The 27516-nt window shown below is 38.9% G+C and overlaps 2 protein-coding genes across 2 annotated transcripts in view; both read right to left on the bottom strand.

Moving 5' to 3' along the window:
* Nucleotides 1-13789, bottom strand: part of LOC139651502 (uncharacterized) — a 51951-nt gene extending 38162 nt beyond the window's left edge. The window contains exons 1-12 of the mRNA XM_071528436.1: nt 13685-13789; nt 10154-10253; nt 7908-8011; nt 7637-7685; nt 7161-7313; nt 6354-6518; nt 4699-4851; nt 2471-2638; nt 1685-1837; nt 1400-1570; nt 572-619; nt 327-479 (exon numbers count right to left, since the gene is read on the bottom strand). Coding sequence (XP_071384537.1) covers nt 327-479; nt 572-619; nt 1400-1570; nt 1685-1837; nt 2471-2638; nt 4699-4851; nt 6354-6518; nt 7161-7313; nt 7637-7685; nt 7908-8009 — 1315 coding nt within the window. The 5' untranslated portion in view covers nt 8010-8011; nt 10154-10253; nt 13685-13789. The remainder of the gene's footprint in view (nt 1-326; nt 480-571; nt 620-1399; nt 1571-1684; nt 1838-2470; nt 2639-4698; nt 4852-6353; nt 6519-7160; nt 7314-7636; nt 7686-7907; nt 8012-10153; nt 10254-13684) is intronic.
* An 8744-nt stretch (nt 13790-22533) lies between these two features.
* tnfrsf21 (tumor necrosis factor receptor superfamily, member 21) overlaps nt 22534-27516 on the bottom strand; it is a 47970-nt gene continuing 42987 nt past the window's right edge. Inside the window, exons 5-6 of the mRNA XM_071528438.1 lie at nt 26686-26956; nt 22534-23612 (exon numbers count right to left, since the gene is read on the bottom strand). Of these exons, the coding sequence (XP_071384539.1) occupies nt 23383-23612; nt 26686-26956 (501 nt within the window). The 3' untranslated portion in view covers nt 22534-23382. The remainder of the gene's footprint in view (nt 23613-26685; nt 26957-27516) is intronic.

Here is a 27516-nt window from a genome sequence, read left to right as displayed (position 1 = left end):
AACATTTCAGATCCAAATTACACAGTGCCCAAATTTAAAAAAAACTTTGACCCTGTACTTCAGCATCTTTTAAAGTTTGAAAACAGGCAAATTGTGATAATTGAGATCCATTGATGATGATTTAGGGAATCATTAAGTAATTCAGTTTGCTTAAAAATATTTCCCACAGAGGATTTGAGCTACTGCTGTTGTTACAGTTAAGGTGACTTGAATGCCGAAATGTAAATCTGTGATTATTTCAAAATGCATTATACTTTTATTGGTTACCGTCTAATTTAAAATTGTTGAAAAAGCTACAAGAATAAAAACTATAGTATTACTCTCACCTGTAGAAATGTTGACGTCAGAGATTTGTATAGTATTGTTGATGCTGATGGGGAAACTGGTGTTTCTCAGAACGATCCTCAGTTGATCAATTACTCTAACATCTGTGGTGTTCAGCTCAATAGAAACCAGGTATTCATTAACAAGTGGCGGAGCTGGAGAGAGACAAATCAAAAGCATAATAGCAAAACAAGATTCTCATTCATGAAGGTTCTTTACTGATTAAATTCTTTCTTCTCAGTCTTACTTGTGGATGGTGGTGCAGAAGGTGTTGTAAGGGGACAAGCTGTAAAGTCTGTTGGAGGAAAGGTAAAATTATTTTGAAAAAATCTGTCAATTTGAAATTTATATTCACTTTTTTCAGAATAAAAATTCTTAAGATGTTCCCAGGATCAGAACAAAGCATGGAGAAGCAGCTTTTAGTTTTTATGCTCCTTATGCCTGGAACAAACTTCCAGAACATCTGCGGTCTGCCTCCACTTTACAATCTTTTAAATCAGGGCTTAAAACATTTCTGTTCGTCAGGGATTTTTAAGAAATCTAGGGTAACACTCATCTGCACTGTAATATTTATTTATTTATATCTTTTTTTATCTTTCTTTTAAATGTGATTTTAATGCACTTTTCACTTTTCTAATCCTCTTGCACTCTCTTTTCTTTTATCTTTCGATTTCACTTGATTTGAACTGTACTAGTTTACTTTTTAAGTCTTTTATCTTGTGGATCTCTTTTGCACTTTTTAATTGTACATTTTTTACCTTTACTTTATTTTTTATTACTCTGTAAAGCACTTTGAATTGCTTCAGTGTATGAAATGTGCTATACAAATAAAGCTGCCTTGCCTTGCCTAAGATGAGAAGAAACTTCAGTGATCCCTGGGGGGAAATTGGGCCATAGTAATAGGATATAGCGTGAAATAGAAATGGATGGTCAACATGTAGAATCGACAGTTTCAAGACTAGGATGTGTTAAATAGACATGTATGAATAAAAGCATGAAAAACTAGCATGAAGAAGGTACACAAAATAGCAGCAATAATATCAGTAGAGCTTTCTGAATTGAACTTGGAACTTACTTTGATGGTGTACTGACTGACAGTACCGTCCATCTGTGGGAATGGCTTTGATGCACCCACATGTGTCATTTGTATCACCATCACATTTCCCATAGGTGGCACACTTGTCACAAGGCCAAAGATGGTCCTCCTCACATCTGCACTGGACCCCAGTGCCATTTTGGCTACAAACTTACGATTAAGAAAAGACCAAATCTTAACTGTTACAATGTAAAAAGATGCATACTTGAAGAAATAATTACAACCAATTGTAACTTTGGAGGGCTGCAAAACATTTGTTCTCACCCGTAGTAATGTCAACATCAGAGATGTTTACTTGTGTGTTGATTTGGACTGGGAAAGTTGTATTTCTCAGGGTGTTTCTCAGCTGATGTGTAATTGTGGATTCTGAAGTGTTCACCTCAATGTAAATCAGATATTCATAAAGAACTGGAGGGACTGTAGGAAAAGAAGGGGATATTATTACAAAACTCTTTCCTTTTTGGTTACCTCATATAACATCTATGAATAATTTAGCAGAAATGGGGTCCTATAGTACAAATTAATTTCCTTGGATTATGGAGTCAATTTCAGTGAACATGTTATTAACTTTCATGGGAAGTCTAGTATTGTCCACAATGCCCCTCAGTTGCTCTGTGATACAAGTGGCAATTTTATTACATCCATTAATGTTTCTTATTGTTTGTTTTTCCAATAATTTGACACAGATTACACACAAAAGTATCATACTTTTACCTGTAAAGATGATATCAATTTCTGTGATGTTTACTGTGTCACTGAGTCTTATGGGAAAACTAGTGTTGTCCACAATGTCCCTCAGTTGCTCTATCACTGTAATATCACTGGCGCTGATTTCAACCTCAGTTATGTATTCATACGGTGGGAAAAGTTCTATGGTGGATAATATAGAGTAAGAAAAGACATTCATTACAAAACATTCTCCACATTGGAGATGTAGTGCCTCACACATAGACTGAAAACAAGATGATGTTAAAAAGTTAAATTATGTAAACACTATTAATACTAAGCCTTGTATAAGCATATAGTAAGCATTATAAAAGCCTCCATCACCTGACTTTGCCTGGCAGTACTGCCCATCTGATGGAATGCTGTTGATACACCCACATGTCCCATTAATGATCTCATCATCACAGGCTCCGTATTTCATACAGTTGTCAGATGACCAAACAAACTGCTCCTCACATTTGCACTGGAAGCTGGTACCATTTGGGGAGCACACTAAACAAGAAAAACGCATTATTATTATAAAAAAACAACAACAACATGTATATAAATAATAGTAAATATGTTAGCCTATGTTGATATTTTTTACACAGGCCTAGAACTATCAATAACATTTTAATGAATTATTGAATCTCTGGAGGTTAAATGAGGAACATATTGCTGGTGTGTAGCCACCCCTTATGACTTTTTGATTTTTGCTTGCCAGAAGGGCAAGTATGACCTGTGCTGAGAGACTGTAGGATTTTATAGGTCCTTACTGAACTGCACATGTCTGAATCAACTAAATATATATTATTCAACAAAATATCGAGCTCATTAAACTAAATAAATCAATGGAATCTAGTAAAATGAACTAAGTGGCACATGTTAATTTACTTGCTCAAATTATGAAATCATGCCTAATGGACTACCACAAACTCCACAGCTGGACAAAATACATAAAAATGACACATTTAATCTTAATCATGAAAGCCTTAAGGAGTTACAAGAAATATATACAAACTTCAAATAAAACATTAAGCATTTAGCACTGAATAAAGTAATAAATAAAATTGGCCATGTAACCTATTCAAACAAACTGATACTAGCGTTATACCTCTAGGTTAATTGATTTTGTGTTGAGATAAGTGTTGAGTCTGTAAGCTTCTTAGCTAGCCTAGCTAGGTGACCATAGTAACTATCTGATTAGTTAGCTAACCATTACTGTCGTGCTGTAGACACATCTAGCATTAATTTGCACATTTAGTAGAAGCTAGAGTTAGTTAGTTGTGGCTAATTGCATGTTATGATTAACACTGGTTGCTTTGCTAAACTAGCTTGCTGGCTAACGCTAGTTAGCTAACGTTAACGTTAGCTGTCAAAGCCGTTAATCTGACACTTCTCAAACTACAACTAGCGTTTTGGCTAAATCCGAGACAACTTCCTGTGTTAACCATACCTGAATTTGGAAACAAGTATTCAGTTTTACCTATACCGTTACTCAGTTTAGTAGGAGTTATATCACATAACAAAACAGCCTTTTCAGGTATCCGTCTTTTTCTCGCCTGGTTTTTACATATTTAGCTGTTATCTGGACAGGCAGCTGTGGTTGTTAGGTGATTTGTGAGCAACTGCAAAGCCTCTCTATTATGTAAGATCAATTATTAAAAGTGTGAAACTTTACCCATGTAACTAGGAGCACACATTATCTGACACTCACAAAAATTGTATTATACTTACTGGCAATAATCTTTACATTTAAATTGCACTATAGCCTAATAAATTAAATTTTCATTAGGTTGTGCTGTTTTCTGTGCCCAAACTTAGTAGTCATGATGATATCTAGACTAAACAAATAACTTGGAGCATCTTTGTACTCCAAACCCTTTGTCAAGTGGTGTTGCTGAAAGATTAACCATGGTGTCAGTATCCATTACTGTCATAAAAAAAAAAACTTACATGACTAAGTTATGGTCCCAGCTAAGCACTTCATGACTGCTAGACCAGTTTTCACTTTTTTTTTTTTTTTTAAATGATAGTTTGCTTGGTCCTTTATGTGCTGAGTATCATGGCCTTAGAGCATGTCAAAGCTGTTGAAAAAATGTATTAGTAATTTACAAAAATGTAGTTGTCAATCTGGAAACACTGCAGTTGTCTCAATTATTATTTTTTTTTCTAAAGATAAAATACTGGAGTGATATGCAAATCCCTAGTGGTACTTGTCAGTCAGTCTGGCCAGTACTGTGATGTGTTTTTCCTTGTGTTTTCTGTTGCTGAAGTTTGAGTTTCTTTTCTTTGTCTGCTCAGCCATGGTGACTGTCACTGCTAATGCCTACTACCTAGTTCTTCTTCTATTTATCCTAAACAAACTGCTGTTGCTGGAAGTATAAAACACCTCACTTCCTGTGTGCCTGGGGATTTTTTTCCAGGGAAAGACCTACCAGACAGCAGTTGTTTACAGCAGCAAATGTAAAAGCTTTCACAAACTGGTTGTAGGTTGTGCTATAACAAGTGCCGATAGAGAGTAGGGGACATTTTCTTGCAGATTACCCATTCAGTAGAAACTCCACTCTTACCTGTGGTGACTATGATGTCTGTGACATTCACTGTGGGGCCCAGAGCCAGAGAAAAGCTGTTGTTGACCAGTAGGCTCTTGAGGACGCCCACTGTCTCAAAATCACTCACATTCAGCTCCAGTTCCACTTCATACTCAACCAGAGCTAGCAGTGCTGTGGGGAAAAAACACAACATGCTTGTCAATCTTTTTGGTTTATTGTCAGAAAGACTTAAACTTTGCTCAAACTTTGTTCAGGTGCAGGAGGTAGGCTACACTTTTTTAATCTGGGTTTGGCACAACCACAGTCTTCTTCTGCTGGTCATAAGATTGTGCTCACATGGGACATTTTCAAATTCACCGACAATTATGCGTTAAAACCCCTAGGTTGCTGCTGTGTCTCGTAACATTTTGCAGCAGTATACACGTTTAATTTTGTGGATGAAGTCTTTTAGCGGATGACGTTTACCTGCATTGCAATATTTTCTGCACTCCGTCAATCCCTTTCATCCGTCAACGCATAGATCTCATTAAAAAATGTGAAAGGGGCGGAGCCTAACAGAACAACCATCTGTGATTTGCTGCTGAGAGTTTTATTAGAGCATGGGGTCCTTTAACAGTTTTTGGCCTGGGATCAAAGGCTATGTGCACACTGCAGGCAAAAATGGCCAAAATCTGATTTTTTTGCTCATATGTGACTCAGATCTGTTTTTTTCAGAACAGTGTGAACAGCACAAATCACATGGAATCTGATCTTTTCAATTCTGATTTGGGCCACTTTCATATGTGGTCCTAAATTAGATGCAGGTCTGATTTTTTGCAATGCAACCTCAGTCTGAACAGTCATATTGGAATTCATGCGACTTTTACGTCACTCTAGATCGACATTCGTCACAATTCTGCTCTGGCGGGAGTCACTCGGTGAATACAACCATGGAAGACAGCTGCGATGGAGGGAGTCAGTGGAGGGACAGTGAGGTGTTAGACCTCGTAAGTATTTGGGGTGACACAAGCCAACTCCTACGCGCTTTCTCAGGGAGATGGGTCGCCTGAACTGAGTGTCTTGCCGCGAGAGTCTTGTGGAGAGGCGCTGACAGATGAAGTTAAAAGTAGCCCTTGACATCCTGAAATTTTGGACGAAATGTGTTTCAGTGAAGCCATTCACGTCACGATCCCAACACTCCTGGCTCCGACTCCACATCCACACACACCTCCGTATAGAAGTAGCAGCCATTGCCATAAAAAAGCCATAATTAAAAATTTGTCTCTCTTTCTCCTCATCCTCGTCCTTGTTATCATCTGCTCACGAATTCGCTGGCTTCCACTACACATCAAATTATAAATGAAACCGTAAACGCTGACTTCAGCAGCCTCCATGTTTACTTCTGTACGACAGCGTGCTGTGTGTGATGTCTTTGTTATTGTTCTTTTGCACATGCGGGTCAGTTCAGGACCGTGACCAGTTCACACTGGAATCTGATATTGGCCACATTTAAAAAATAATGTGAACAGCCAAACCAAAAAATCTGATCTGAGCAATAAATCTGAATTGCGCACTAAGACTTGCAGTGTGAACGTAAATGTATGTATTGATTTAAAACAAAAACAAAAAATGCATGCCTCTGAATTCAATGAGAAGTCAAGATTGGAAGTCATGTAAGAGTATGAACTGATTACCTGATATTGGCTGGCAGTGCTGGCCTTCAGCTGGAATGGCATTGATGCATTTGCAGATGCCACTCGTTATGTGATCACAGGCTCCATAGGTGACACAGCTGCTGTATGGCCAAGCAAACTGCTCCTCACATCTACACTGGAACCCAGTGCCATTCGCCGAGCACACTGTGAGAAGAGAAGTTTTGTCTTAAATGTGATATTGCCAGTATCAGTAATATAAGTATATATAGTTGGAGTTAAGCTAATATATGAGTGTGGATCTGTGATTCTTCTATTGTCATAATTGGTCTATTAATAATATACGTAATTGATATTAGGGATGGTATGATATATCTCACGATACGATTAGATACGCGATATGGGGTTCATGATTTGATAAAACCACGATAAGATGTAATAAATAAAAGTTCAGTGACAACAAAGTGTGAGCGTGCAGAATTATGTTTATTTCTGAGCCATAAATCTTTCTAGTGATGGCATTGGCTTTCTAGAATGTAAACAACAATTTAAAAATGACATTACAAAGTGCAAATAATATAATTTCAATGGAGAGCTTGTGAAATTGTGGTGGTCAAGCTGTCTCATTTGTGATTACTACAGCAGAATAAAATGGAGCAAATATCGCGATTCATTTTTCTGCCCCACGATGTGTATTGTCACATTTTTGTATTGCGATATATTGAATTTTGATATATTGTCCCGTCCCTAATTGATATTCAGAATATATGTAGCAAAGAATTTGGTAATCGGTTCTTTGTCTATTTTCAGTGGGTCAAGTTGTTCTGTGCTGAAGTATGTTGTACTCACCAGTGGAGATACCAATGTCAGAGATCTGTGTGGCATTATCAAGCTGTATGGGAAGACTAGTAGTGTTCACAATGGTCCTAATTTGCTCTATTGTTTCTGTATTTGAGGCATTAACTTCAACTTCAATAATGTAATTCCATCGATCTGTAGGCACTGCAAGGATTGAAATGAGAAAGGACACAATATGAATCTCTGGCAACCATAAATGTATTATTTACAGACCATTAACATATCCTACAGAGATTGTTTGAAAAAATATAACTGCCAAAAGTTAATTAGATGCACAACAGATTCAAATGAAGCACCGTATTTGACATTTTTGCCAAAAAACATGTGTTATGATTTTTCAGTTTCCTGAATTTGTGTTGAACCACCTAATTTTTCAGTCAAAGAAAAGGCCAAATCTTCTGTTGTGCGTCCAGCCTAATAGCAGTTTCTTGAAAAATCTCTCTTGAATATTCGTTTATCAGACTAACCATTCCTTTTCTCTCTGATGTGAGGTAGCAAGTCTTCAGCGTAGTGCACCTGAGACAAGAGAGTGAAAATCAGCTTGAAAAGCTTCATCAAGTTATTATGGAAACTTCATCAAAGTTTCCATAAGTGATATTTTTGTTGTTTGAAAATAATTGTTTTCTGGATAAGCTTTGTTTTATTTAGCTCACGAACAAGAGTGAGGCCTTGTTTTAGCTTGACCTTCCCATATTTGCTATTGGACACCATCTAGTATCGTAAACACAATGGGCCTACCGGTGAAACCAGACTTGAAATCTCAATGAATTCCTGTGTTTCCAAAATATAGAGTGTCACTATAAGGGCAAAGAGGGTCAAGCCATTCTTTGATATTGCCATTCCTATCAAGAGAAGTAGAGAAGGAAAAAAACACAAGAAATTAATCTTCTAACAATGTTGATGTCTCTTGTTTTACTTGTTGCAGTTATTATTCAGTGTTCAAACTGGACAGGTTATTAAAATGCAGCTACAGCATGAATGACACCCTTATCAATTGTTTTCTGTATTAACTTTTAGATTCTTAATTTCTTTGTTCTTTTTTTTATCATTGACACATTTAATGTCATCTGTTCATGTAATGTCTTTTTATGCTCTGTAAATCTCTATGTAAATCTGTTTTTGAAAAGCTGCTATACAAATAAAGTTTATTTTTCTGCCATTATTATTGTTAACATGCTTACTGACATTAACAACAAATGTAACCATTTTGTAACCGCCACCCCCTCCCCACCCCTACGCCCCTTAACTGCAAGCTTGCTGCATTATGTTCATGTGTTGATAAGAACATCAGCTAAATGCCAAAAACAAAATTGTATATGTAATTGAATTGAAAATAGAATTTTAAGATTGATCTGATTACTTTTAAGGCTCAGCTAGACTTTCTGCCAAGCTGCTGTATATCTCAGATCTTTTAACCCCTTGGGAGCCAAAGTGCAGTCTGAGATCCTCAGGCAGGACGTCCTGCTGGACTGAAGACTGTAAGTAATCAAGCCTTTTCCATCCAGTCCACCAGCCTTGCAGATGCCAGAGGAGCTGAGACGGTTCAAAATCAGTCCCTTAAAACACATTTTGACACACAGGATTTTTCATAATTAGGCCTATTTTATTCCAGTTTAATTTGCCTGCCTATTCATACGTAACCCTGATTTTACTTCGTTTCTTGCGTTTTTATTGTTACCATATTGACTTTATCAATGTTATGTTCTTTTTAAAGTTCGATATGTAACACTGCTTTAAAATGTGAATGTTAATGGCACTCTTCTTCTGCGCCTCTTCCCTGTGAGCTGTAAAAGTTACTGTAGCCCGGTTGGGGGCGTAGAAGAAGAGTTGCAGCCATTTTTAAGACATCCATACGAAAACAACTAGGAGAAGCCACAAAATATAGCAAATACTTTCAAACAATATGTTTTACTAGTGTAGCAGAAAAGCGTTCAAGGACGTCAGAAAGCTTGTCAGATTGGCAAATTCCGATGTGGAAACATTGCCTAAATGAAGTCAAAGCGCAGTACAGAATGTTTTCATAATGGTTTTTAATGGAACAACTTGGGACTGGCACCCCCGCAGTGTAGTGCCAGTCCCAACGGGGCTAGCCCTGGCAGAGTTTATAAACCTATAATCATGAATTTATTAAAAGAATAAATTACATCATTTAGAATCAACTGCATGGACTGTATGGAGTAGTAGTAGCGGAAGTATATCATTACTATTATATTGTCGTTTTATTATTCATGTAGGAGCTACATATGTAAGTCTCCTGTATTTTCTATGTTTTGTGGTCTTGTATTGTTCACTGCACTGTCATTTTAGGTGGTGGCCGTGTTCACCGGGGCTTGGGCGGTAATGGTAGTGATGATATTTGATTGCCTTCACCTGTTCATCTTTTTTGGCATTGACAGAGAGAGGGGGTGAGCCTGGGAGTGGATATTTTCTGTTGACCGCACTCACGCACGCCAATTTATGATTCAGTAACTGGTACCAGATGTATTTTTACGTGTTTCTTGAAGTGGAAGAATAAATCGTCAAATGCATAACTCTTTTCACTATGCGTGTATTCATGTTCTGGCAACCTGTCATATAACAACAAGACCTTGTGCCAAAGAATGTCTTGTTAAATATTAAAGCTTGACAAGCTCCTCATCACTTAATACTTTCTTCATTCCAAGGATGTCAACCTAGTTGTCAGCAGCATTTGGAAACTCCCAATATGGCTTCAGGCTCGGTCCATATTTAACCCATGGATTTTCCTGCCAGGGACCCTAATGGTGGATCTTTTCTCTACTACTGTAAGCTTCTTTCTGATAATGTGGGGATCCAATGGACGCAAACTCAGATGCATGACCTGTTTAAATTCCTGACTCACACCTTGAGAAGCCAAGCGTTACATAAACAATAGACCTATTTTCCTGTTGGCCACTAGACCTGTGTCTTTATTGGCAGCTTCTACCAACAAACCAATAAACCATTCACTGCTTGCGAATACATACCTTTAATGGCTTATCCTCTTCAATGTAACCTTAATTGCATTGGTCAGAGAAGCCCCCGCATGGTGTTGGTTAATCATGTCTAACACAGCAGTAAGGACATCTAATGGGAATAAGAGAGAGAGAAATGTGTGGGTGTATGTGTGTGTGTGTTTATGTGGGTGGGGTTGGTGTTATTTAATAGTCTTGTAGATTGTTTTTTTTTCTCTTATAAAAAGAAGACATGCAAAGGATTACATGTAAAAAACTGTAAATCGACAGTCTCATCATCGGTGATTCACAAAAGAAACATTATGATTTCAACTTCAGAAACAAACTTCACATTGCATTGTACTTGCATCATCGTAAACAGTGCAAGTGCAATTAAGACTAGACATACAGCTGACCTTTACAAGGAGTGGTAACTTTAGCTGCATAGGAGATCATTATTTTGTCAAACTGAATCTGAACAGTGTGACAGTTCCTGCAAAACTTGATCCGTAGCAGCACATTAAGGCTGATGCATGACCTCCTCCACAAATGATCCTGTAGTGAGTCTGTCTCCCATGGCACAAACACAACACAACTTCATGTCCCTGTTTAGACTGAGTGTGCAGTTAATCCACAGTACAGTCATTTAACCAAGGGTCGGAGTAACTAATTACATTTACTCAAGATGCTGTAATTGGGTATAGCTTTTTTGTGTACTTGTAATTTATTTAGTACAAGTACACATTAAGTATTTTTCTTTTTCTTAATTAAGTACATTTTTACTGAAGTACTGTAGGCTACTTAGCGACATTTTAAAATCACATCCATTACAGAGTACAGATTTTGTGGTTTAAGCATCAGAAACTGGACCAACATAAACTAACAAATTGAGGTGGTGTTTGCAGTGAACAGTCATCAAAGAGAAGAGTAATCTGACTTTACTGTGTTTTTACACTTTATTTTGTAATTTCCAAATTTTCCAATTAAAGTATCGAGGTTGAACTCTGTCCTCTCGTCCTTTTAGAATCACATGGAAAAGAAAGTCAGAATGCATTTTAAATTAGCTACTTTTTACTTTGACTTAAGTAGATTTTTACACCAGTACTTTATTCTACTTATGTAAAATATCAGTACTTCTACATGAGTAGGATATTCTAGTACTCGTTTCACCACTACATTTAACACACCACAAAGATGTGAAGTGTCCTGACAGTATTGCCAGTCAGTGAGCACATTAAAGGATAAGGCCGGTGTTTTTTAATGCATTGCTTACCGTCAACAAATCCTATGAAAATAACAAAATCAACAATGCGTTTGCTCTACTCCCGTTACTTTCTGACTTCCCACGTACCGTTTTTAGCCGTCAACCCGGAAGTAATTGGCTCCAATTGTAAGCTAAAAACCTTGAAATTCAGCTCACAAAGACATAGTTTCAATTTTAAAAATCGCTAACTGTTACCACGAAAAGTCAGGCTGTTGTAGTTATTACCAAATCAAATTCAAATGGGAACAAATTCTTCATTACGCCGGGGACTATTTTCGGTGCTACGGAACTACTTTCCTGAGATCACAAATGTGTTTACATGTGTTTATTAAATGGAACTCCATTTAATACAATGGAGTTCTATGGCTGCTGGGACATGGCTTCATTGGGCACCGGCTACATGGACGAGACTTGTTGGCAAAACAAAATCATTGCTGATTTTGTTATTTTCATAGGATTTGTTGATTGTAAGCAATGCAACACCAGCCTTGTCCTTTAAGTGGCACCAGATGTCATTAGATGTGAATAGTGTGAAGGCGTACTATTCTATCAGATTCACAGGTGCTTGACTTTCACAAAGGGACTGTTGTCACACACATTCAAATCCTGATTACTGTCGAAAACAACTTCCTGCTGTGGTAAGCTGGAAATCATCTTTTCAATACATACTGTATTTACCTGATCCTCCTGGTTTTTACCTTGGACTACTTCCTTATGGTGCACTTGTAGAAAATAGTTTACTTTGCACTCTGGGATTTTGAGTGTAGTTTGATTATATACATCATCTTACCTCGCTTTTTCTTTATGTGACTTTGACTGGAGTTTGACTTTATACATTGCTGTTTGTTGTTGGTCTGCAACTTTTATGTTTGTCATGATGCTGCTCTCTTGTCTCCCTTGACAGAAAAGTCCTAATCTCAGTGGTATTAACCTGCTTATATAAAGGTTAAATTAAAAAAAACCCAACAACAACTATAAAAAGCACTTATTCTAATACCAATCTAATACTAATCTAAATGTGTTCTAAAACTTAAAATAAAAAAAACTTTCTACCTCTCTACTTGGCTATGATTATTTTTCTTTTCACTTCCCTATCATACAGAGCTATCACATACTTTATCTGTCATCATTCAAGGGTCAGTTATCATGGCCTGTGACTTTGGACTCCATCCTGTCAGTTGCTTGAAATGTTAGTGACCCAGTCATTAACACTTATTTTACTGTTTTACTATTTTACTGCACTAATTACAAGTCACTCTGGATAACAGCTTCAGCCCAAATGTCTAAAATGTCATTACAATAAGCTGCTTGTAATGTCGGTGATCTAGTAATTTAAGCTTATTATACTGCTGCACTCATTGCAAGTCACTCTGGATAAGAGCTTCAGCTAAATACCTAAAATGTGCAGTGTAAAAGCTACCTTCATTTTAATCATTTAAATATGAGTGGATGTGTGTGAAGAGCCTAATCACTGAGGAAACTGCATGGCTGATGATAATCAATAGTTTGATATAAAGAGAAACATATATCAAGCTCTCTCTGAATGAGATACAGTATATTCTCACTTTTAGAAATAGCTTGATCCAGAGGAAAAATAATTAGATCTGTTTTGACCAACTTTAATACATCAAAAAATAACTTCTTTTAGCAGTCAAGGTCAAGGATCTAGGCTACACTTTACATTGCATTGCTCTGAAATGAAGGTTATGGATTGAAAAACACTTTTTAGTATGCTGCACGCAATTTGTAAAACCCTTGATGATAAAATATGTATTTGCAACAGAGTATTACCACTGTCAGTCCACAAGAGCATTGGAGCCAGGCAGTGTCTCACTTATGGATGAATTAAACCAGCAATATTTCATACACAGAAAACCCACTACTGTCAGTCCAGCAAAAAAACAACAAAGATGCTGATAAGCCTGGGAATCCAGACAATTCTAAACAATCTGATTGACACAGTCCATATCGCCGTCATGGCAACCTAAATAACTCTCCATGCACTCTGTATAGATTTTGGTTTTCATAAGCATCAGACACCATTAAGATCTTACCAGTATATCTGTTGATATGTAATTGTTTACAAAGCCACGATCTGTTGAACATTTACAACAGAAGTGCCTTTACCAAGCAACTTGCATCTAAACAGAAAAGAGGTCACACTATAGACAACTGGCTCCATCAGTAAACCAGTATTAGTTTCACACTATCCTCTGAACACTGGAAATCTAGCTGGATAAAGTCACAACAAACAAATGCAAACACATTCACAGAAATGCAAAATCTTTCAGCTTTCTTACCATAGGGCTTTTTTGCTCTCTCTGTCCAGTCCAACAAGCTTGTAACTCTCTCCTCTATAGATTCAGAAAACTCATTTCGTTATTCTAGCGAGCGGAGTGTACAGGCTGTCACGCCCTGACTGTGAACTATGGGAAACATGCTGCACAAAAACTTCCTGAAATACGGTAAGGGGCCACTCAGTGTGTCAGACACTGGCTCAACTGGTTTGATTATTTCTCCTGTTTCCTTGTCATGATTCAGCCTGTGTGTGTATGTGTGTGTATGTATGTGGTGTGTATGTGGTGTGTGTGTGTGTGTGTAATAATCACACAAGAATAATGATTATGTTGACCTGTATTTACCATCTTCATATGAAGCAGCAACCTCAACCGCAAACACAATACTGGGCCGGGGCGTTGAGGATGTGATGTTGATGGAGGCGACAACACAAATCGCCCACTTGAAATCTCATTTTAAAGGATCATCCAGGTCAGGAACAATGTAATACAATACAAAGCGCTAAAGAGACACAGTGACGCAGCGTGAATCACACAGTGCCAGCTGACAGTGTGGCAAATCAAGAAATATACACCACAGACCTCAGCCAAATGTATAGGATAACTGAGATAGGTTTGGTCACTGAAAATTGTATTAAATACATAGTTTGAATGTATGTTGTGTTGAAAAATAACAGAAATGTGTGTTGCCCTAAACTAGACACATGGAAATGTTGAAAATGACACATCCTTTTAAAGAAGTTAAGGAATACAGAGGAGCAGTGATGTGGTGGAGGAATTTACCCAGAATATTTGCAGAATAGATGTGAATTTATTATTAAAAAGGCAGTTTTAAATTAATGCGTTCGATGTGGAAAGAGTGCTCCAGGCATCTCCAAACAAGCACAGCTGCTCTTGGAGGCCAGGAAGTATCGAAATGAATAAAGTAAATATTAACAAATACATTCGCTGAGCACTTTATTAGGAACACCTTACTAATACTGGGTAGGTATCAGCTTTCAGCTCAATCAATCAGTCAACCGGCTATCAAAGTGACATCCGCCTCAAGGTTTGACGTGTTGTGCGTTCTGAGATGCTTTTCTGCTCACCACAGTTGTAAAGAGGTTATCTGAGTTACTGAAGCCTTTCTGTCAGCTAGAACCAGTCTGTCAGCTAGAACCAGTCAGTTTCAGAAAAACTCAAACCAGCCCGTCTGGCACCAACAACCACGCCACGGTCAAAGTCACTGAGGTCAAATTTTTTCCCCATTCTGATGCTTGATGTGAACATGAACTGAAGCTTCTGACCTGTATCTGCATGATCTTATGCATTGCACTGCTGCCACATGATTGGCCGAATGGATAATTGCATGAATAAGCAGGTGTACAGGTGTTCCTAATAAAGTGTGAGTGTATGTTCTTGTGGCATATAAAAATCCAAGTGAATGAGTAACAGTCTTCCCTCCCTCAGCAAATACAGTCAGTGTGCCCTTGAGCAAGGGTCCAGTGGCCATTTGCATGAAAGTGAAGGAGGGAAGCACTGAGAGTAGACCCTGGATGAAAGTAACAGAAGTGCTTGTCCACCGCCAGGCCAACATTATTGACTGTGGCTTTCATGTGATTGCAATCATTAACACATCAGTATTTGCCCATAATGCTACAGGGCACTGCCAGGGATGGGAAACACCTGATTACACTGACCAACATAACAGTAATCTGATTGAAAAAATGGCACCTGTTATCTGTTATCAGATTTCGGATATCTTTACAGGAAATAGCTGAACTAACTTGTTAGACAAAAGAAAATACTTTGAATGTGAAATTATGGTTCATGGTTCTGGATGATAATGAGAATATGGAGGTGGACAATTTTAATGAATAGTGTGTAAACTGAAAAAAAAAAAAAATCTAATATACAATGGGTTTTTTTTGGCAAAGCAATCAAAAGCAGCTGTAATCAGATTACTTTACTTTAGTTGAAGTGTTCCAGTGGATTATGTCACGGATTAGCAGGTAATCAATAATCTGTAATGAGTTTAATTGCCTTCCACATGTTGTATGTGGTGACGGATTGGAAAACGATGTGTCGCGCAGAGGTTAGACAGTCCGTCCTGTAACATGAAGGCTGCAGGTTCGATCCCTACACCGAACCACTTCCTGATCACGTATTGATTATCAGCTCAATCACAGCAACATACAGCACAGGTTGAGTGATGCAGCGGAGATTATCGTTGACGCGCGGCAGAGCAGCGGCTCCAGTCGGCGTCAGGGACGGAGCGCTCAGTCGCCCTGCGGGTTCCACTGCTCTTCCAGTAAGAATCCGAGACGCTCTGCAAACGCTTCTCTCTGCCTTCTCAAGTTTCTGTAAAATTTTCACATACCATTGTTTATTCCTGGCTGTCAGAAGTGAGGTGAAATTGAAAACCAGATCAGGGCAATCTTTTCTCTTTTTTTTTTTTTTTGCTTTGTCCTAGTTCAATATCTTTATTACTTTTCACCTTACAGAGTACATCAACAAATATTACAATAAGAATCATCATTCCATAATTTATCTAAAGCCTCTTGCCAGGCCGTTCGTGTAAATACGAATTTGCTCTTGAGTGACCTGTCTGGTAAAATAAAGGTAAAATAAAATAAAAATAAAATCACACCCACTGGTGTTCTTGCTACTTCACATTTGGACAAAACGTTCAAAAAGTTCCCAGCTCTGATAAAGGTCTGCTCAAAAATCTGCTCAAATATGGAAAAAAACAAGAGTAGCAGTTTGTTTGGGTGTTTGTTAACCTTTGATCTTTCAGCATTATGTTGAATCCCTGAAATGAAATAATTGGACGTCATTAGATGTTTCAGCAGTAATATATGAGAGGAAGCTCAATAATTGAAGCACAACAGTGCCAAAATCACCACATGGCACAACCTTGAGTATGTTATTGCTTTTATACAACATTTGGAACATTTTTATAATATATCAACCATATATCAAGCAATATCAACCATTAAACAAAGATACAGTACAACCTTTGGGTTTTATTTTAATAATTTTGTTTTGGCCAACAAACAAATAGCTTCCAGTTGCTCGCTTCCATTGAACAGAGTGCATAAAATTACATGTAAACAAGGCAAAGTGATACTGTTTGCAGTATAAGGTACAAGTTCTTGTATATTGTGGTTAAAAGCATTCATGGGACGCCTCTCATCCAAACACAATATGTGGCTGGACACAAATGTTTAAGTTTAAGTGTGTTTAAGTGTCAGGGAACAATAGAAGACACCAGAACAACTACCGGATAAGAATCCAAACAATGCAACGCACTTTTGACCCTGGACCTTTGAAATGGTTTTACCCATAGAAATTGTCCTCTAATGTGCATTTCTCTCTTAGCACAAGTACAGCAATTATTTGTGTTTAGAACATGCAATTTAACAACTATCCACAGAGTAGTCATTTAAAATACTACGAAAATACGCATGTAGTGGATTGTATGGCTGAGTCAGAGTGCATTAGGCATCAGACGTGAATTCATCTCAAGGTACAGTATCCTTTCATAATATGGACTGCTGTTAGCTAAATTTATGTGTGGATGATCAGAACAGAGCAGAATGTAAAAACACTCTAATTACCCTCAATTAACAGTGATGGAAATTATTTGAAACCCTAACCCTTTGAAAGTTATGCCTGTAAAAATGATACAAAGCCAGCTATTAATAATAACATTATACAGTATATCATCATTAATGAAATGTACACACAATCAATAATAATAAAGAGTAGACTCATTATTATTCTCTGGTAGCATTATATGAACAATAGTTTGAGTGCTGTGCCTTTGATGAACTGGTTTGTCAACTGCTCTACTTGTGCTTTAAGATTGACAACATAAATTGTAACACAGCTGCTTTAAGATCATTATGTTTTGGTGAGTATGTAAATTCCTTCCATGACTTATGATAGCAGTAATGGCTGAGAGGACATTCTTGTCTGTGATTATAGGTATGAAGCAATCTGCACTGATGGCCTGGCCTTTATTGCTTTAATACCACAGTTACCACAGCATGTGACTGTTTGAAGAGTTCAGTTTACAAAAGAAACTGAAGACTGCTAAATAGATCCCTGGTTACCACAAGAGTTGGCATAGCAACCAATAAAGCACGGCTAACCAGGCTTTATGGGACTTTGACCAATCAGATTTCTAAAATAATAAAATCGGTTGTATAAAATCAGACTCAAACCAGAGCAGGGGTTGTCATGAGATCCATTAGAGAATTGGTAAATAGATAAAAACTGGACAAGAAAAAGCGGGATACCTGAAATAGATTGTTGTGGTGTGGCTATAGATCCGTTCCTTAACATTAAGGTAGATTTTTGGTTACTGGTTACATTTTGGTTACTGTGACACAAACAGTCTCATCTTTAGCACTAACCTCTAATCCAAAACACTACAAGTTGAAGTTTTTGGCTTTGGAAGCTAGCTAACTAGCCAGCAGGCTAATTCAGCAGAGCAACATTAAAAAGCAGTGTTATCAGACTAGGCACTACTAACGCTAACTTTTATTACATTCCTTAGTGTGCAAATCAGATGTGTTTAACAGGACAGTGATGTTTAGCTCAGCTGACCAGTTACTATAGTTATCTAACTAACAAGCTGACATCTAAAGACAGAATCAATCAGATGTACCAGTGGTAAGCGATCAGTTCCCAGTCAAAAACAGCACAGACTTTATCAGCCATGTCTATTGAATTCTGTTGAGACGACCAAGTTCATTTAGAAACAGAACCAGTTGTTCACAGCCACTGTTGCCAAAGAGCAGATGACCTCCAATATGGCTGCCAGTAGGTGTGCCATGGCGCCTTGAAGCCCTCTATTGTGCCATAAAACTATTGTTTTGTACTCCATTGTACTCTGCTGAATAACACTCCCCTTGTCTTTTGGTGGAGATCAGAGAGATCTTGGCAACACCAGTCCTCTGTCTCTGCTCCTTGGCCTGTTATACGATGAACACACACACATGCACACACACGTGCACACACACACACACGCATGTAGACACGCTCAGGCATGTACACACACACACACACACACACACACTCACACACCTAGGCATAACTGTTGCATAATGTTCATGTGTGGATGCGAGTATAGGCGTACACCAACATACATGCACATATACGAAGATACAAACGGGCACATAATACACAGGCACACACACAAGAACACGCAAACACACACACACACAACAACCCTATTGAAAAACTCCACCCGTCTCAGTGTCATGGGATAGCACTTGTGGTAACTGGAGCCACAGTGACCTTCTCCACTGCTCACTGTAAATACTTGAATGAGAAAAGTGAGAGAGAGATCTGACAAGAATGAGGAGAGGAGCACCCTAGAGACTGAAGTTGTGCGTGTGTGTGTGTGTGTGTGTAAATGAGATGTAAGTCCACAAGTGGGTGTATAAGAGGTTGGGATATTAATTGGGTAATGGGACATGCATGCATTTGTGTGAATATTCATTGTACAGTAGGAAGTAGAAAAATGAAGAATGGAAAAAAGAAAGAAAAACTTAGGTAATACATGAGGAGGAAGTTTCCATTATGTATTGTTCTTGAGTTATTGTGTTCACAAGAATGTGTCTACACAAAGACACACAGACAGACAGCAGCCACCGTGACAACATAATGTCCCACACACCATGTACCATGACGGTGGGACCAAGCGGCCAAAACCACAGGTGAATTTCGAAGCCAATGCTGAAGTGGCGGCAGCGGCAGTTCCTCTAACGTCCACTAGAGGCTCCAAAAAGACTCCATGCAAGTCAATGGGACCACAACCCAACTTCTCGCTCAAAATATAAAGTCAATACATATTTTCCACAAGAGGTTATGGTCTCAGTAGCTAATTTCACTTCTTCTAATATGGCGATTTTCAAAGTAATAGTGTCAGCAATGTCAGAATGGCTGAATCGGTGGATGTTTTTAAATCACGGTTAAAAACACACCTCTATTGCATGGCTTTTCCTTCTTTTTAACCTGTGTTTTATTGTGTTTTATTATTGTTGTTGTTTTATTGCGTGTTTTAATGTATTTGATTTTATTTCTTTTTGTTCAGCGTTTTGTAAACTCTTGTTTTTGATTGACAGGTTGCCTATTCATTGCCAATGGGCCAACCCAAACTCCACTTAAAGGCTTCACTGACTCCAAAGAATGTCAACATGGCAGCAATCGTAAACACAATCTCCAGGCTTCAAAACGGCCCTTAAGAAGCCAATGGGTGACATCACACTCACTATGTCCATCTTTTTTTTTTACAGTCTATGGGCGGGACATAAAAAGTACCATAATCTGTTTCAATTTTGTGTTATCAAACATTTTGAAAGAGTAACTATCACTTTTTTTTTTTTCAAATGGTGGAGATCTAGATTTGGAACAAAACTCTCCACGTTTAGATGCTTTGCACTTTAAGACAGGCATGTTGTACCAGGTGTCCTGTGTCTTTGTACCCCTGCTCACTTCTTGAACCAATGCATGAATTCCAACCTTTTGCAGGGACACAAATCTGAATGAGGGACAACCACACGCAACGTTATGACAAATGTTTTGAGCTTTAATTGGTTGATTTTAAGAGGTTACATAGTAGTAAACATACTGGTTACACGTGTGAAGTTTGATGAAATCATCCACCGGAGCACATGTGCATGTCAAACCTCACCTTTGTCCTCTCAGAATCGCTTAGAAAATATAACGCTCACACCCTGCAGTTTGAGTCTCCACAGTGACGTGGAGAGCAAGCTCACACATCACAGTCATCATCCTCATCATCCTTTTCATCATCATCATCATCATCATCATCGACATCCCCATCATCAGCAAAGTCCACAGCAGTGCAATCTTCACTCTTCACTCAGTCTGGAATACTTTAAATAGTTTTTTTTGTCCGGGGGGTCGAGTCCCCCAGCATCAGGCCAGCCGGTGAGTGTTCACGTCTAGCACCAGAGTAGCTTTGATATCGACTGGCTTGGCGAAAAGACAATCCATCATGCGCTGCTCTCATGGCGCCTGTTAAATTCAATGCCGACACTTCACAGCGAAATCATCTTTGAATGAGTTTTTTTGGTGGTGCTTTTTTATTATTTTTTTTTCTCAATTATTATTTTAAGAACATGGAATTTGGAAGGAACTGAAAGAGTACATTGTTTCTTCCTCATTTAAATCAAGTACCACAAGTAGACAGATTTCAAGTAGAGTATGGAGTATGCATATCTTACATCCCGGCGAGGTCGTCTTGTCGCACCAAGCAGGGGGAAATACATCTGAATGCCCGTGAAAACATGAGATACATTGGTGCAACAATGAAATCAAAATGCTAAAAAAACAAAAAACAAAAAGATGCTACAATGATAACATAATTCAAAATAAATGTAGAAAAAATGACAACATAATCAAATGTTAGTTAACAGCATTTCAAAGTAAAATAAAAACAGAAAATGAAGTGGCAAGGAGAGAGAAAATACATGTCTGCCTCTCCCATAGAAAAAATAATTAGTGCATCAATATCGTTACATTTTAGTATCAACTACACACTGAGCATGTAGCGACGTACAACTGCATGAAAGAAAAGTGTGTTTTTTTTTGTTTTATTATTCTTTCTATAGCACTGAAACACTCAGACGCCTGAGTCTGATCCAACAACACACAGACATGAAGCTCCAAAATGTATCAAGAACACTTTATCAACGCTACATTGTTGAGGCGAAGAGGGCTAGCTAGCAGTGATTTGAATCTTAATGTGTGTACTGGTAGTAGTGTTTGTGGTATACTGTCCATGAGTCCAACAGTAACAAAGCTTCCAAAGCAACGTATCTAAACAGTTTTAGATATATGGCTTTGGTTTCCAGAGAAGCAGGCTGGGACGCTGCGCCCCTCCTGTTCACTTATTGTGTGTGAGTTCAAGACAAAGCCATATATCAGAATATTTCAATATTGGATTACTTAAATATTAATCCAGTATTCTAATATTGGATTATTTCAGTGAATTAATCCAATATTTGAGATATATGGCTTTGCTTCCAGAGCAGCAGGTCAGGGCTTGAATCATTGTACCCCTGTTGTTCTGGCAGAGAGGTTACAAGCTATGAAGCTTAGACCTGGAGAGTCGATCTTCTCTAGGTGTAGGCTGCTTGGGGGGTCAGAGGGTGGGGTGGGGTGGGGTGGGATGGGATGGGATGGGATGGGTGGGGTGGGATGGGATGGGTGGGTGGGTTCACTCAAAACGGGGGTTTGTGGGCTGAAAAATGGGAGACTTAACAAGATCAGGCACATGACTTCAGGGTCGATCCACACCTGGGCAAAAATACCTTTGAATACCTTATCTTCCAAGACACTTAAACACACTTAAGCACCTTAAACACCAAGGATAATACCAGTGTTATTTATAGTTATAGCCCATTGACTACTGTCTGTGTGTAGGTTACATTCCCCAGAATGTAATTACATTTTTTTAACATTTACTTATTTTCTGTCATCTTTAAAAAACAAACTTTACAGTGTCAAACCTAGCTTGAAATTAATTGCTGTCCTGACTAACAAAGATTCCCCAAAAACAAGACATGGATGTGACAGTAAAGTTTGTAAGGCGAGATAAGGTTTTTATGGGAGTATTACCTGGAGGACATTTTTCCATTTCTTCCTGTTGGTATCAGGTGATTGACAGTAAGCAGAGCGTAACCTAATGCAGCACTGATATGAAAACAACTCAACTTAGGCCCAGTGAAATAACGATAAAACAGAAACTTTGATAAAATTAAATTAAGGCCTCATGTTTACTGTGATGGATTATCTAGCTTGGGCAATTTTCAAGTCTGTGTGAGTTGTTTTTCATACTGTACAAAAATGAACGGCAGCAAATAGCGCCTTCTGAAGGGAGGAAAACAAAACCTGATATATCCAACTATGCCGACTGTGTGCAGACACCAGCAGGAATAATGTAGAGGAGAGGGCAACCTAGACGAATGGCACAACTTAAGAAAACACCGGTATTATCCTTTAAAGGTGAACACATCATTTGCAAGTGAAGATAAACAAAGCGCTCCTTATATTTTTTCCCAAATATTCAATATATATTCAGCTACTTCTCAGCCCAGGTTTGCACTAGTTTGGACACTTGAGTCTCATTATTAAGGTCGTGATACTCGGGCAACTTTGAGGGCAGCTGAGTTGACCAACACTCCTTTAAACAGGACAAGGAATTGGCAATTGGAAAAAGTCAAAGGAGTTACATACTGAACAAATGTAAAGTGAAAAACATACGCTTAAAATCACTTAACTACATTAAGTGTTGACCCTGTATCATGGCCTTGAGAGCGGTGCCAGAGGATGGTGACAGTGTGGATACAGAGGGAGGTGGGAGGATGAAGAGGACTAATGTGTCAGGTCCGTCCCGCTAAAGACCTGGAAGGACTCGTTGGAGGAAGTAGGTCACCCCCCCTTTAGCTACAATGACAAGCTCAAATCACCGAAGAATGTGAAGTGACGTCGATTCGGACTCCCCCTCTTCACTCCATACAGGGATCAGATCAGTGAACTCAATAACCGAAAACACCACCCGTGCCTTTACACTGCTAGATCTTTTAATGCCAGAACTGACTCTTCCTTCCCGCTTTGAGTTTCCCCACTTTGAAATTCGATCCGATTCCCACGCAGATTCTGGTTCCTTCCTCCATCCTCCACTATAGCAGGTCGGGCAGGTGGCTGTAGACGGAGTCCAGCAGCGTCTGGCTGGCCTCCTGGCTCTTCACCCCGGCGATCTCAAACAGCCGGTCCAGCTTGTCCTCGGCGGCGGGGATCTCCTCGATGACGTGCAGCTCTTCAGGGTTCAGGATGTGCAGCATGTCGTCGAAGATGGGCTGCAGGTCGCACGGGTCCAGACGCACCTGCCGCAGCACCGTGTCTTTCTTCTCTGGAGGGGAGAGGGGGAGAGAGAGAATGGTTTACATATAGCTATAATAACAATAACTTTATTTACATAGCACTTTTCTAAAACACAGTTTACAAAGTGCTTCACAGTATACAGTAAGATAGTAAAACAATAGTACCACAAAACAAATAGCAGGTAGATAATATCACGACACAATAAATAAGGCCTAACCCTAACCCTAACCCAACCCTAAAGCAAGATAAAGCAAAACACAATAAAATAAACATAAAATGATAAAAAAAAGTCTTACAATCAAATCTAATCAAACAACTTTACAAAGTGCTTACAGAAGAGTAAAAGTAGGCTAAGAACTGAACAGACCAAAAGCTATAGAAATTGAAGACAAAATAGGGCCTATAATACATTACTCTCTAACTCTCTCTAAACTCTTCTAAGTTCTAAGCTATTATGAATATCTTAACATATTATGTACTAAATTTGTGCTTATACGCAAGGCAAGGCAAACTTAATAAAACACAAAAAATACAATTTGCCTAGTAAAATGACATTAAAAAAGAAAGATAGAAATAGATAAATAAGGATAATAATAAAAAATAGAGGTATTCTTTTATATTGTTTCAGTGTTTCCGATAGTCTCCAATAGATAGAACATGGTCAGAGATGGATGGAAATTTGTTGCATTTTTATATTTTAACCTGCCTTGTTAAATATAAACAAGTAAACCATTGGTCATACAGTGTTTTCCCCACCGATTGAACTTTAGACTGCTAGTGTTTTTTTTGGCATGATGGAGACAGACAAGGAAGTGAGAGCAATAAGCAAAAAAAAAAAAAAAACACAAATGAGAGAGGGTGACTAAACAAAGGGTGACAAGACTTGAGCTAAAGTCAGTGGAAAATGTGAAGAACTGCCATGCTATTAAGTCTAGATAGTAACTTACAATCTTGTTTAATCCCTGCTGTTATTGTGACTATTTTTTATTCTTTTTTAACCCTAGCAGTCATAGTATTAGTAGTAGCAGTAGTATTTAAAAATAAAAAGTTAATAATACAATGATTATTATTGTTATTATTATTGTTATAATTATTATTCCACTTTAAATCTATCTTTAAAGGGAGATAAAACTGATTTTATTCAAAATGTGAATGTGAAATTGAAATGTGACATTCAAAGTGTCTTAAATATGATGGTTAAAGATTAATTAAAATAAACCATTTTTGTACATACAGTATTTGATGTCAGTAAATACAAATAAGGGTAGAAAACTGAGAGCACTACCCCAAGTGTCCAGATGGGGGCAGTCACCACACACACACGCACGAACACACACACACACACACACATCCATATGTGACTGCACGGCTGTCACATTATTTTCAATGACAGAGCTGTGTGAGACACATTAGTGAGTGTCTGAATAATTTGCTAAGGGTGTGAAAATTTGACACCACTGATATACAATATCTTCACAGGCCGCTGCCAAGAAGCCCGGCCTTTTCTCTGAGAACGAGCCATCTTGGCCACCAGAAATACTTTGTCAGATGAAAGATTTGCAACATTGTTTGATCACATTTATTCAGCAGTTTCCCTTAGGAGTCGATCTCATGGGGAGTTTCGGGATTAAATCGGTCTCTTTTAAGTCTGGAGGACAGAGTTTCTGGAGTATGAACGTCCTGTTTGACTTGGAGAGTGAAGAATAAATTCAGTTGTTGATTTTGTTTTGGGTGTATGCTGTGAATAAAGATGTCTACTCTAGAATAATGGACACAAATACCTGTCACTGGCTGTGCTTATTGTTTCCTTACTGACACCTGTAGCATTTAACACACACCTGTTGACTGCCTGCCAAGATGGCCGACAGATGTGCACTAGAGAAGAGCATCCCACCCCTCTAATTGAGACGCTGTATTTTCACTTTATTTGCCCAAATGAAACTCTGGTGTCGGGTGTGATCACTAGCATGAAATCACTGCGCACGAGAAGTGACAAATCAAAACTTAAGAGCGAAATATAAAACTGTCTCCTGTTTCTGGCAGTTATTTTGTTTTCTGCATATTAATTCGAGGATATAAAATGGTGGGAGTGTGCACCAAAGCTGCACTATGCAATTTTTGCACGAGATGTAACTGTTTGAATTCTGAGTTGACTTCAGTACAGGGTGCACAGTACATTCATGTTTACCAACTCGGCCGGTCTGTGATGCTTTATACCAAAGGAAGCCAAAGTGTCTGAGCCACACTGGAGAAACGTGGCGTGGGATTTCCAGACATGACGGCGTGTTGTTGACACACGACACACATGGCAGCACACAAGTGCACAAGTAAGTGAGAGGTCAGGGTTCCCCCGGCTGAAATGGCTGTCATTCCTGATATGGGGTGCAATGCAGCTCCAGTTGGCTGTGTGTGTGTGTGTGTGTGTGTGTGTGTATGTGTGTGTGTGCAAAAATGGAAGTCTTTTCCCATGTTCTATTCTATTCTATGGGAACCTAACAGGCAGAACGACAGTCCTGTAAACCCAAAGTTCACAGGTTTGATCCTCGCAACTGTCATGTGAACTGTTGAAATGCCCTTGAGCAAGACATTGAGCCCTATTCTATTCTATTCTATTCTATTCTATTCTGTGGGCTTTAGAATGGTAGGCTTTCGGGGACCAAACAGATCAAGTGAAAGTCCAGTAAACCAAAAGTTCACAGGTTTGATCCTCACATCTGTCATGTGATCTGTTGAAATGTCTTGGAGCAAGACACTGAATCCCTATTCTATCCTATTCTATTCTATTCTATTCTATTTTATTCTATGGGAACCTAATAGACAGAATGACAGTCCTGTAAACCAAAAGTTCACAGGTTTGATCCTCACAACTGTCATGCGACCTGTTGAAATGTCCTTTTCAAGAAGGCAAGACACTGAATCGCTATTCTATTCTATTCTATTCTATTCTATTCTATTCTATTCTATTCTATTCTGTGGGCTTTAGAACTGTAGGCTTTGGGGGACCAAACAGAGAGAGTGAAAGTCCTGTAAACCAAGTAAACCAAAAGGTCACAAGTTTGATCCTCGCAACTATTCTATTCTATTCAGAGTTCCCAGCTCACCTTTGGTAATGAAGGAGCCGGTCCTGCTGAGGGCGGAGTCTTTGCTGGAGGTGGAGTCACAGCGGAGCAGGGGCTCTGATTCGTCGGGGAAGAAGCCCTTGGTGCGGTCCACCGGCGACTGCTCCACCAGCCCGCCGCCGGCTCCGCCCACGATGCCGCTGCTGCCACCGCTGCCGCCGCTGCCACCGCTGCCGGGGGAGTCCAGCGGCTTGTGGATGGGACTGAGGCTTTGGCTTACATTCACTGAGGTCATCAGCTGGTTAATGTCAAACTGTAGGAGGGACACGGAGAGGGAGAGATGGCGGGAAGGGAGAAGGAGGTAAAGTAAGTAAGTAAGTAAAGTTTATTTATAAAGCACATTTCACAGAGTCACCAAGTAAAATAGTCAAAATAAGACCACAAAACAGTAAAAAACAGTAAGACATAAAAACAATAAGACATAAAAACTGAAATTATTTTAGACACAGAGGATAAACGAAGGCCAGTCTGAACAGATGAGTCTTTGAGTGAAGGGGGGAGGACAGATGCAGAACGAGAGGAATAAGGAGGTAAGGGGGGAGGAGAGACGGAGAAGGAAGTTTAGGGGAAAGATGGAGGAAGAGAGGAGGAACAGGGAGTTAAAGGGGAGAGGAGAGATAGAGATGGGGAAAGATGTAGGGAAAGAGGGGGAATAGGGAGGTGAGGGAGAGAAGAGATGGAGGGGGAGAGAGTAAGGGGGGGAGGATGGAGAGAGAGAGAGGAGGGGATAGGAGGGTAAGGAGAGAGAAAAGAGAAAGGGTGAAAGGGGAGGGATGTGAGGGATGGAGAGGGAGAGAGAGGAAGGATGGAGGG

Source organism: Centroberyx affinis, unplaced genomic scaffold, assembly GCF_046629955.1.
Source record: "Centroberyx affinis isolate AG114_WGS23_722 - 3 ecotype Tasmania unplaced genomic scaffold, CSIRO-AGI_Caff_v1 ptg001676l_1, whole genome shotgun sequence".
In the NCBI taxonomy this organism is placed as follows: Eukaryota; Metazoa; Chordata; class Actinopteri; order Beryciformes; family Berycidae; genus Centroberyx; species Centroberyx affinis.
This window is presented reverse-complemented; position numbering and strand designations above follow the sequence as displayed.